Source organism: Cynocephalus volans, chromosome 1 (genome assembly GCF_027409185.1).
Source record: "Cynocephalus volans isolate mCynVol1 chromosome 1, mCynVol1.pri, whole genome shotgun sequence".
NCBI lineage: Eukaryota > Metazoa > Chordata > Mammalia > Dermoptera > Cynocephalidae > Cynocephalus > Cynocephalus volans.
The window spans coordinates 145,660,639-145,673,900 of record NC_084460.1 but is presented as its reverse complement, the minus strand read 5'-3'; the positions used below and the strand labels follow the sequence as shown (position 1 = coordinate 145,673,900).

General features: G+C 35.3%; 1 protein-coding gene across 1 annotated transcript in view; it reads left to right on the top strand.

The window, feature by feature from the left end:
- The window catches only part of EPHA6 (EPH receptor A6), an 839,959-nt gene extending 827,482 nt beyond the window's left edge, over window positions 1-12,477 (top strand). The window contains exons 17-18 of the mRNA XM_063078754.1: window positions 11,263-11,412; window positions 12,363-12,477. Of these exons, the coding sequence (XP_062934824.1) occupies window positions 11,263-11,412; window positions 12,363-12,477 (265 nt within the window). The remainder of the gene's footprint in view (window positions 1-11,262; window positions 11,413-12,362) is intronic.
- Window positions 12,478-13,262: the final 785 nt, after the last annotated feature.

Here is a 13,262-nt window from a genome sequence, read left to right as displayed (position 1 = left end):
GGTTTTTATTTTTCCTGTGTGAGTCTTTGACATTTACATAGCCTTTTTTAATTTACTGATTCTTCCTTACCTTTATAAGTAGAATCTCTGTGTGTGTGTGTGTGTGTGTGTGTGTGTGTGTCTGTGTGTGTGTGTGTGTGTAGCCCCTTTAATTTTCCTGTCCATTCTGTGTTCTGTCCCTTGATTTCAAATGGCAAGCAGGACAAGGGCAATTTGTGAATTAGCTAGGAGCAAGAATGTTTCCTGCTGATATGATTACACACAGTTGTTGTTACTTTCCATTCCTAAAACCAGAAAAGTACAGATGACAACACAAGAAAATGAAAGCACTCATACACCATTTTTTAAAAGACAGTAGAGTTAAGAAGATCTACTTACCTCTCTGTGAAAAGCAATTATAAGAAGGGGAAGAGTAGAAGAAAAAAAAAGACTATCATCTATGTTTCAAAATATTACATTTTAAATACCATTAGACTGAAAATGTATTTCTTTACTTAGGCCAATTTGGACTTAGAAATAACCAAAGCATTTACAAAGCTCACTTTCCTGACTCAGGGGATGGCCAAGGGGATATACAGACATTCAACTATAGGTCACAGGTTCAAGTCAGTGCGGGGTTTTTAATGACAATAAGGCTGAGGATCTTCAAGGACTATTTGAAACAGGCCTCAGTTCACAGCAGAGCACATAAGAGTTCACCTCTAAATCACTAATTGGCAGCCTCAGTAAAGTGAAGTCAAGCATGAAATAGCTAGAGATTAAACTATTACTTTAGCCCATCTTCCCTAAAGCAGGCCAACACAGGAAGCAGTAAAGGACGGGAAAAAGCCACTTCAGATTTTATCATAAAAGCAATGGACAGCCACTGAAGGATTCTGAGCAAGAGAATATTTGCATTTCTGAAATCACTCTAGGGATGATTTAAACTGCAACTGCAAAACAAGGAACAAGACTGGAAACAGTTATATGTTTTCAGCAATCAAAACTAGAAAAAATCACAGCCTCACTTCTGACATGGAAATAAGCTTGGGGTCAGGAGATAAGAGAATGGATTTATTATTAGGCGTGGAAAACTAATGTGTCTTGACCACTGATTGAATATGGACAGATGAGGAGAGGAAAGAATCAAGTATGTTTGTTGAGTTTCTTTTTTAGACAAGCTAATCGATGGTATTACCACTGAGAGCAGAAAAGAGACAAGATTTTGGAATAGAAATGAGACTATTTAAATACGTTGAGTTGGAGATGCCTGTGGGACAACTAAGTGGAGATATTCAAGGCAGTTATATTTATAAGTTTAACCTCAGGTGAAAAGATCTGGGCTAGAGATGTAGATTGGGAGATCATCAGCATATAGATTGTAGCTGAAGCTTTAAATGTACTTTAGATGTCCCACAGAGAACCTAAAGAATGCAAATAAACAGAAGAAAAGAATGCAACCCTCTGGAACATGAAGATTTAAGACATGAACTGAAAAATAGTACCCAAAGAAACCTGAGAAAGAAGAGCCAAACCGGTAATGAAGAAAACAGGAAAGGAGCCATTATTGTAGAAGCCAAAAGAGGAGAGAGTTTCAAGGAGTGCAATGCCCAGGGTTTCACAGAGCTTCAGCAAAAGACCTGTTCAGGAGTTCATGGGCAGTCCTTGCAAGTGCATTTCCAGTAAAATGTGGAAGATAGATTGCAATAGGAGTGAATTTGAGGTCAGAGAGAAGAGCGATACATAGCACTATTTTTTTTCTTTTTTTTATTTAAGAAACCTGTCTCTGACGGGAAAGAGAAGTAGTTAGAAGAAATGTTTCTTGGTTTTTGTTTTTATATGTTTTATTGAAGAGACTTAGGCATGCTTTAATATTGAGGAGAAAGAGCTAGAAGAAAGAGACCATAGGGCGAGTCTGCATTAACAAAAGAGGACATTGGTATCCGTAAACTAAAACCATTTACTCTAAGCTTCTTGTTGTAGTATAGAGTTAACAGATTCCACAGCCAGTGCCTCTCCTCAAAGCTGTCTAGCTGTCCTATGGCTATAGAAGCAGGCAGGTAAGAGTCTGCTTATTGAAGAAAATCAGATAAAACAATTTCTTCTCTGCTTTTTTCAAGATTATGAATGATCATCATATTTGGAAAATATTGATAAAGAATCTAAGATGTGAAAATGCCAAAAAGTCAAAATAAGAGGTCAGGTCTGAGGGCCAGAGGTTCATGATTTAGTGCAGTAATCCACTGGACAGACCAGTAGTGGCAAGCTCTATGATAGCACAACCAAATGCAGGCCAAGACTTAGGTGCTTTATGTAAAGTTCGCAGCTGGATTCAATCCTAAAGTCTAATCTCTGGGAGACCAAATGGAAGTTTTTGTGACGGATTTGCTATTCTTGTTTCTGACAAAGACAAATGTGCTACTGCTTTTGCTCATAATATATCTCTGTGTGAGAAACTAAAAGAATCAGTTTAATGGTATCATGCCTGAGCCTTTATCATCATTCTTATTTTCACAGCAGACTGAAAGGGTTCTCCTTGTTTCTGCATCTACCTCAAATACCACCCACTCACCCTGTCCTTGATCCCAGAAAACTGATACTGCTTAGGGAGAAGAGTCAAGGTAGATTAAGGGAGAGCAGTATTAGCTAAAGAACACCTGGTTTGTTGTATGTTTATTAAACTGTGACACTGCCCCTCCAGCTCCCAAGTTTCAAAGCACAGTTGTCTATCCCAGAGTGATGATGGATTAAGGAAACATCACGTAGTGTAGAATTTCAATCTTTTCTGCCAGATATCTCTCAAACATGTAAAGGAGTCTCAGTGTATCATCCACAGCAACTCTTACTAAACTCTTCTGCACTCTTCTTTTCTCTAGTATCCCCAAACTCTCAGAATCTCTCACACTAGTATGCCAACATAACTGTCATCCATAAGGTCCCCATGGTTTTTATTCCACTTTAATTGCTTTTTTCTCAAGAATTCAACTAAGAAGCTTTTATTCTTTCTCTTGACAGAGTAGTAAGAGGGAAGCAATTAAGGTGACAAAGGGGGATGAGGGAGGCTATGAAACCCACAGTTCAGTAGTTTTCTCCTAGCATATTGGAAATTTCACAAACCTTGCATCTGTAATCTTTCCTTTCAAAAATCGGAGCACTTAATTGAAAAAATGTTGGTCAGAGAAGGCTTTCATTATTTGGAACAGTAGTTCTCACCTTTTTCTCCTGCTGACATTCTTGTGTCTGATACACTCTTCTGGAAGCATTCAGAGCCCTGTGCAATTCCCAGCATGCTTGCTTTCTCTCCTACTTAAGAAATTATATGGATATACAGTCGGCCCTTCATATCTGTGGGTTCCGCATCCATGGATTCAAACAACTATGGGTTGAAAATACTCAGAAAAAAAAAAACAGATGGCTGCTTCTGTACTGAACATGTACAGATTTTTCCCTTGTCATTATTCCCTAAACAATACAGTATAACAACTATTTACATAGTATTTACATTGTATTAGGTATTATAAGTAATCTAGAGATGATTTAAAGCATGCAGGAGGATTGTATAGGTTATATACAAATACTACACCATTTTATATAAGAAACTTGAGCATCCATGGATTTTGGTATCTGTAGGAGGTATTGGAACCAATCTCCCACTGACTCTATAAGTTAATGTGGCGATACTATAAGTATAACCTTAAATCCAATTAATTCCAAAAAATAATCTGCAAAGTACTGTATTAATATAGGCACTCATTCTTTCATAAAAGTGAATTTCAAGCTATACTCACATCCATTCATTTTGCAGTAATGTCTTATATCTGCCTTTCAAAGAATTATTTGTAGCTGTCACATGGTACAGTAACCCTGGGAGAAAGGGCCCAGCTCGCTGCCAAGGCCATGTGTAGAACAGCATCTGGAGCAGTGCCTCACCATGCACTTTGAAATACCTTTTGCTCCCTCTCCCCTAACCCTCAGGATAAACCTCGTAGCTGCTCCCAACACCAAGTAAGTATTCTTGCACAGAATCCAGAGTTACATCTGGAGTCTGGAGTTTAATAGCATGAAGTGGCTCAATGATATGGTGTCCCTTCCCCCAGTCCTACTTCTCCCACCCCCACCCACATTGCCCTACTCATTCATTGTCAATCCTTTTCAACCTCGCTCTTGATTTCTCCACTGAAGTGAAGCCTACTGAGCACACTAGGTTGCAGGCAGCTGGCCAATGCCCTTTGGACACAGCAGTAATGTAATGGGAAAATAACATTTTCTTCCAATCCCTGCTCCAGGTCCCCAGCTTGCCAAGAATTTTACAAGTTATGAGCTTCTCGACCATAAACTCAAAGGTGGCATCCAGGGATAGGCATCAGTTGCCCTGAAGGACAGTGCCAATCTATGATAGTTGACTGCCTCAGAGATCAGGTTCTGCCCAGGTCAAAGCTCCTTATGAATGTTATCACTGCCCATTGGGTCAGTTAGTGATCTTATGGAATTTTAGCTCTCAAGAACTGCAGTCACCACCTTCCTTAGTATGTGTAAGTCTGTTGTTGAACTTTCAAGCACTTGGCTTCCAATATGTTATTGAATGTATGTGAATCAGGAAGGTAGAGAAAAGCTCATACCAATATCATAATTAAGAACCTCTGCTTTAGAGAACCGTGAGTGACATTCTAAGACAGAATGGCACCACCTCCGTCCATTCACTTAGTAATGCACCAATAATGCTGTCTTATGAATGCAAAAACTTCCAACAAAATTTGACATAAATTTTTAAATTTATTTTGAAAAGATCTTATTCAATGCTGCCTAGGCAATACATAATAGCACTTGCTAAATTGTTTATCTCTATTTACCAGGTCATGTGCAACTTGTTTTGTTTTAATTTTTGTTGCTAGCACTTACAATGATATTTTTTAAGAAAGAGAGATAACTGTCTGGCCAAAACCAGTGTTGTAATTGAGTGGGAAGCAAAGTTTTGTGCAGGGAAGACAAAATATGAAATACTAGTCAGGAGATGTGAAACTTCTACCTATGCATTAGAAAATCTTCAATTTACATGAACTGCTGGCACAGATAATTATAAAGCTAATGTCGATTCCGATACTAATATTGATACAAATTCTAATATATAATGACCAATAACTATTACTGCCATTTGTTGAGAGCCTACTAAGTGTCAGTCATTGTACTAGGCACTTTTATCAATAATATTATTTAATCCTCACTATTATTATTCCAATACCTCAGATTAGGAAATGGAGACTCAAAAAGGCTAGCTTTCCCAAGGGTACACAGCAAGTAATTAGTAGACGAGGAATATGAATGAGGTCCACCAACTCCAAAGCCCCTGTTTTTTCCTCTGCAATGTATAATATCACGTAGACCACAAGATGTTTCCCAGTACAGCACTGTTTCAGAAATGTGATATAAAAAAAAGAGGGTCCATTTTCACATTTCCTGATAGATTTTCTCTGGGCTAATCAGACTTCATAGGTGGACTATATTAAAATCCCACAAAGAATTTTTAGTGGAGCACAGCCTATTGTATTATGTTTCACTAGGCAAATATGAAGATGTATAGTATGTGTCCTCACTCATGGGAACAAGTAGCAAATGCATCATCCATATATCCCCCAAACGTTCTCCTACAATGCCTAGCCACTTGAAGAGCATTACTTGAAAGGAGAAAGTAGTAACTACAACAATACAGAGAAATGAAGAAAATACGGCAGTAGCATAGTTCCAGAATTATATCTGAAGGCATTTCTGTAGATTGAATTTTTCTAGTGTTGGCAAATACATGCCTTGTTTCTTTTCCTTGCTAGGGCAGACATCACGAATCAGCACAACACTTTTTCCCACTGAGCCCAGATGCTACTTTGGTATCCTTTTCACGACCACATTTTGACAACCACTGCCAATGAATTGCAGCTGGTGTGTGATATGAAATCTATTTTCTGACGCTAGATTATTTCCTCACAAAAACAGACTCTCCTTGAGGTTTAGTGATCTAATACTCTGGCTCTAGGGAGTACATGCTGTGTACTCTACTTTACTCAACTTAGAATTATGGAAGATTTTCTAAAAGAACCATTTCTACTCTGCGTCTATCCCTCCTAATGTTCAAACACATTTATAATTTTAAATTTTACTTTGAAAATCTAATTTTCATCCCTTCATAATTTCTACCAGTTATCAGCTTTATTATGAGAATTAAATAATCATTAAAAAAAACTGAAGACTACTGAAAATAAAAGTCTGACGAAAATGATTCATACTCCTCATTTAATGCTGTGGAGAGGCAGACAGTTTGGAACAAGCAGATATTGTCCACGAGTATGAAATATTCGTAAGATACATGGCATGTTTCTGTGCATTTGTGATTTTATAGAATTTTGAGTAAAATCACACTTTAACTTTTTAAAAAATATCAAAATTCTTTCATTAATTTAACTTTAGTTTAAATTGAATGTTAGGCTTAATTGTAGAGAGGGCAATGTTTTCTTTTCTATCTTACTAAGTAAATTCTTGCTTCAAAGTCTAGGTAGATAGGGTATGTATTAGGAAATTATTTTATAGATTAACTGAGTAGTGCGAAGTGTAGCTCCTGAGTCATGAGATGAGAGACTAATGTAGAAGCAGGGATACTGAATGAAGTGAATATTGCGGTTGTGGTTCTGGGTCTGGTTATAGTTGCATATGAACCCTTAACACTGTGTTACCTGACTCTGCCTATACCTGCCTCTTCCTCCACTCTGAAACCTGTAAAGATAAGAAACCTATAAAGACACACTGAAACCTATAAAGGTTTATAAAAACCTATAAAAACAAACATTTAGGCAATACAAGGAATAAGCTAAATAAACAGCATATTCCTTAATAAGTTGACCAAACAGATACTTACTCTTCCAGATTTTTTTTATTTACTGGAATTAAATGAAAAAAGATCATTCATTATGAATCAGCCATTATGTCATGGATCAAACTTTTCTGTAGAAAATTTAATATTCAAGTCTAAATCATCACTTAGATAATGAATTCTTGTAGTAGTTACAGCATTGAGCTAAGTCTACAGAAAATAGAAAGATGTGTGAGAAATGGTTCCTTCCATCAGGGAGCTTTAACTTACCCTTTAAAAAATATTCTTCTGTCTTATGGATTTTTCCCAAGGAAGTAATTCAACTGAAGCAAAAAGATACATGTCCTAAGACTGCCTAATCTTCTGTAATAAAAGAACGTTGTTAGCAATCTAAGAGTATAACTTTAGGGAATTAACAAATTATTAAGCATCAATGTATAGAATATTATACACTCATTTGAATATGAAGATTGTTGAAACATGGAAAATATTTGTAAATATGACAGTACATCAAAAAAATTGTGGGAAAATAGAATTAAAAAATAATACCAATCTTTCTGTGAACTTTTTAAAGTATCCACATATGTGAAATAAAAGCAGTATAAAATAGAATGGACCCTATCTGTACAGTTCTGCTAACTGTATATAAATGTACAAACTAGGAGAAAAGAAGTTGTGCTAGAGTAGTAAGGTAAAGAAAGTCTTTAAGCATATGATGGCTTCATATTAAAACAGAATCTTATTTTTCTTGAATCATTTTTAGTAAATCTATCACTATAATTTACATGATGAATATAAAACATGGAAAACTTCTGAGGATAAAAACCTTTTTGCTTTTTAATGGCAGTACTATCTATTGATAACCTATCTAAGAACTGTCTAGATTAAAAGGCTAGTACTATTGTGAACTCAGAGGGCTCATTAGATTAAAAACTTCTTGGGTCTGTCAGAGCTATTCATTTTTACACATATTTAGATGTGTCAGGGGTATATATTTATTGCACCTTAAATTGTAACACTACCTATTAAACCCATACTTCAGCCCTCTTTCTAATATAAATTGACCATAATTATACCTAAAAGTTTATAATTCTAGCCCCTCTTCATTTTTCTGAAGAAAAAGTAGACCCTTGACCTTCTGTTCTACAATATGTCCTTTTTTTTTAATGTGAAGGTTTTACTGTAAAGACATTTCTCAGGTGGGTAGCACCCACTCATCACCAAATAGCAGCAATTTCTACATGCTCAGTAAATAGCAGACTGAATTTGTCATTGTATATGTTTGATAAGAAAGAGCATTTATTGTCTATTAGGTAATATTCCAGAGAATTCATGTGAGGATGATGGTACCTAACCCTCAAAGTCAAAAAATAGCAGCAGTTTTCAACTCTGTTATAAGATAAGGTGAAAGAAGTTATTGCACAGTGGCTGTGAAAAATGAGGGGAACCTGACCTTACTAAATCCACTGCCAACGTAGTCATATAAAGGCCAAAGAGTAGCTAGGTTACTAAAGGTGTGTGGAAAGAAAGGAAATTATGGTATTAAAACATTCTGGGAGCAAATAGTGGATGCTTTTCAACAGGGAAATAGGCCATTGAAGTCATCTAGTATACAGAATGTCCTTCCATGACTTTTCTATGCTAAGGACATAAAATTAGCAAATGACATTTTTACTCAACAATTATATGAAATTGTGAAGCTCAAGAGTTATTCCAACCTTATCTCAGGAGAGAGAAGTGGAAGTCGTCTATGTCTTTGCATCAAGAATGACATAGGTGTATGAAGGGAAAGTCACTTAAACACCTTCTTTTAATTTTGTTCAATTTCAACGAACTTCTTTGACAAGTAATTAGAAGATATGAGAGCCACATTGTTTTGAAATAGGACATTCAGTTTTCTAACTTGAGTGCTTTTATTTATGTTAATAAGCAATGAGTACCCTGGTTATTTTGATATTTAAACTTAGTGAAGTACAACAGTATTTCTCAAAGTATATTCCATAGAGACTGGTGAAATCATTAGGAAAATAAGACAGACGCTATTCTGAACTCTCTCACATATTCAAAATGGATATTAGAGTAATGAAAACTCTGAGAAATGCTTTCAAACAATTAAAAACCCTGTTTAACTCTGTTTGCCATGGAGACCTTTATTATTTTGTATTTTGTATATGAATTTTTATTTGATAATTGTTATTAACATAAACACCTCCAAGAAGCTTTGAAGAAATACAGCAATAATTCAATGTGTTGGTGATAGCTTTTCAACCCTTGGACATGACTAATCAGGTCAAATTATGAATCATTCTGATATTAATTAGAATGAAACAGCCCACAATCAAATGGCATTGCAATTGTAGTATAGGAGAAAAGATGCAGCATAACAGCCTCCAAAATAGGAAGTGGGGTAACAGAATGGAACAGTGGTGAAAAGAGCAGAAGTCATTGTCAAGGGCAACCAAACTCAATATGGAAGACAGTGTATTCAAAAGATATATACATTTAATTTATGCAAATTGTAATTATATATAAAGAGCAAAATCTCCTGGATTTCCCCATCATCCCTGTCCACATCCACCTCCACCTTCAGCTAGACTACAGCTTAGGAAAAGGGAGGTCAATGGAGCAATCAAAGAAAAAACAAAGAAATGAATTCTAGGCCTTTAGTAGGGAAGGAACTCTGTCCTGAATTCCAAGGGTCACCGTTCAGAGTCTTCAGAAGTTATACCTTGTGCGACTTGGGCTCCTAAGAGACACAGGTCCTGGTGATTGAGGGGTAATTTAGAGGATTTTTAAGGGTAATCTTGATTCTCAGGGATTTTCAATTTTCACCTTTAAACTTTAACCTTGGAACCAACTGCCACTCCCTTATATTTTTAGCAAAACAAAGGGTTATATAGCATGTATATGCCCTCTGCTTCACAGTGGAGAAATTCTTACTTCATGTGATTTAATCAAGTGTGCTCATATATTTTTAGTTTCTAACTAAAGCTGAAATAGTTCAAATATTAATGGTAAAAACATTATAATGAAATATTCCAAATACAAATGTTAAAATCTATGGCTCTAGTTGTCTCTATGGATTCTTTCATTCTTTAACTTAATAAAAACTTAAAAGCAATGTAAATGAAATCTGGACTAACTTCAATATTCCAATAAAAATAATTCAGTGATTCACTTCTAATAAGAAAGTTTTTCATTACTTAAAAAATACTCATTTGACCCAAACACTAAACACTTTTTTAAAAGATTGTTACTGCTTTACTAGTTAGTAGAAACTCTAGATCTAAGAATTTGTAAAATGATGTATTTACTACCCTAGAGGGCCAGTTACACATCTATTACTATAAAAGCACTTTTACCACCAATTAGCTTTTAAAACATGCAAAATATTTTAACATTAATTTTTTGCATTTCTGTGAGGGCAATAATACAATTTATTGACAGAATGGCTTAAATACACAATTCTGAGTTATTGTCCCTATACTTTCTAAGATTAATTTCATATTTATTCCCTGTCTGACTTTCGCTATCATATACAGTACACAGTATGTACATATGTATGTAGGTATGTATACACACACATATTTACACTAGCTTTTCCAAAATAATACTTTTTATATTATTTTTATATTAAAACAACAAAAATATCCCCAGCTGGAATGCTTTTTTCATCAGATCTTAGAAACAAAAATAAAGATTGCTGTATCATTGCCTTTAAGAACCATCAAGGCTGGATTTCTTTTTCTTGTTTTTGTTCTTTTTCTTGTTCCAAATTTACACTGGTTTTGCTTTGTTTTGCGCCTTATTAATATCTGAGTTTTGCACATTACCCTATTACTTGGATGCATGTAAATCTTATTCATGCAGTTGAACATTATGACAGTAGAAATTACTTTATAATGAATAATAAATTCTTGTTGAATATTTGAGAATAAATGGAGGCTTGATAATGAATTCACCATAAAAATGTGGAAAAGGTAAAAGGACATGGATTCAGTGGCAGGTCTGAAGGGTAAGAACAGTGGCAGGAACAGTGGCAGGAACAGCCTGTCACTATTTACTCTCTTTGTGGGGATAAGGGGTGGGCTGTGCCTCAAGTTTCAAAATATAATTTTATGCAAGAGAAAAAAGTAAAAAAAGATGAAAGCATGATGTGAGTTTTCTCACAGTCTATCAAGCATAAGACCCAGTAGTGGCAAGAAGACAAAAGAAACCGACAAGTGTTTCACCAGATAAAAGTGACTGATTTGATAAATAAACATTTTTTAAAGTGACTGATTTGAATAAGATGGAACATCAGAGATTTTTTTTTAATGGAGGATAAAGACAGTAGATGTAAGAACGTTGTAAAAGGTGAAAGAAAATTGAGTAATTCTTCCTTCATCTGGCTTTTAAATTGTCTCTATGTTTTTTATTCTTTATAGAATGCCAGAGTCCCCTGGTGAAGTTCCTGAATATCCTTTGTTTGTCACAGTCGGTGACTGGCTGGATTCTATAAAGATGGGGCAATATAAGAATAATTTCATGGCAGCAGGGTTTACAACTTTTGACCTGATTTCAAGAATGAGCATCGAGTAAGTGGTCCTAGGGTTATTACTATAATTCGATGCTGTTCTCAGAGGATTATAGATTCAAATGCTATATCAAGAACACCTTTCCTTAGGCTAGTATGTTATTTCCAAGTCTTACCTCACCACTTCTGACTATTGTTCTGGTGGAAGTCAGACATTACACTTTAAACTATTATTCTTTGAAAGAATATATTTAATTCAAATAGCTACTTAAAATGTTTTAAATGCAAGACTCTTGTTTACATCACAGACTTTACATCAACATAGTTTTACCTTGACATGTTTTTTTCTACTCCCATACACTAATATTGTATAATCAATTCCTATTACCTTCATCAAATTAATGAAATATTGTCATTGCAAAGCTCCTCCTGTATACTATAATGGTCAACCATCTTCTATTGTCTCAAAGATTATCCTTCGCCCAAGTGCAAGAAAAATACTCAACATGTGCTTAGAAGACTAGATACTAAAACAATTAGGTTGAACCATATTAAATTGCTGTTGTTTTAAGACAGGAATGGCAATTTTATGTGGTTCAATATAATGACATTTTTTCAGATTATTAAAAGACTGAGAGAAATCAAATGGAATCCACATTATACCTTCTACCCTAAGTACTCACCATTTTGCTAATACTGTTGCAAATTTATATAACTACCTAAATTATATAGCCTTTAGGCCTAGGAATGTCTGAACATTGCATTGGTACCTGGTTATGAAATTTTCCCTTGTATTGTTAAACTTCAGATTAACTTGATGTGTTCTATGGAGCCAGAGAGAAGAAAAAAAGTAACAAACTCTTGTTTATTTATATCTCTGCTAAACAACTAAGCTATGCAATTTTTGGCAAATGTGACATGGTGTGTATTTAATAGATCTAAATGTTCATTTTCTCTAGTACTTAGCAGATCTAAATGTTTATATTCTCTCCCTCTCTCTCTCTCTCTCAGTGATATCAGAAGAATTGGAGTCATACTCATTGGACACCAGAGACGAATAGTCAGCAGTATACAGACTTTACGTTTACACATGATGCACATACAGGAGAAAGGATTTCATGTATGAAAGTACCACAAGCACCTGTGTTTTGTGCCTCAGCATTTCTAAAATGAAAGTTACCCTCTCTACTACCCTCTCTTCTGATTCTCCAAACATCATTTCACAAACTGCAGTCTTCTGTTCAGACTATGGGCACACACCTTATGTTTATGCTTCCAACCTGGCTTTTAAAATCATGCCACATAAGTCCTCTCTAAATAGCCTGCAAATAAATCCCTGGCCCACTGCAGATTATCACTACACAATGGTAAATAACTCGGCATGAATGCATAACTTTGTACAGCAGCATCTGGGAAGTGGTCACCGACAACCTGAAGGAATTTGTCCACATGCGGCTTCCTTAGTGATGTATTTAGAGCTTGATGGTGGATTAGAAAGAAATAGTTGACTTTTCTTTCATGTTTTGTAATCAAGTAGCTTCCAAATTGACGTATTTTTTTTTTTAGATAATTATATTCAACTATATGGGTTGTACTGTTACTTTATTTTTAATAGTTTAATTGCTGGTGTCTGATGTGGTCAGAATTATTTGCAGAAATGGCCAATGATTCCATGTAGCGACTGTAGTGAGAAGGTGGTCATCATGGGGGAGAGGGAGAAAAATACTGTGCTTTTAAATCTTCTATGGCTGAATTTGTCTATTTTTTTTTAAATTAACTTTATAGTGCCCTACATATCTCATTGTAGGTCATAATTTAGATGGTTTTCTCCCATAATATTTTACTGACATAAAATATTTCTCTACTACCTTATGATGATCACCCCTGGAGAGTAAGTATTGCTCTAATGGC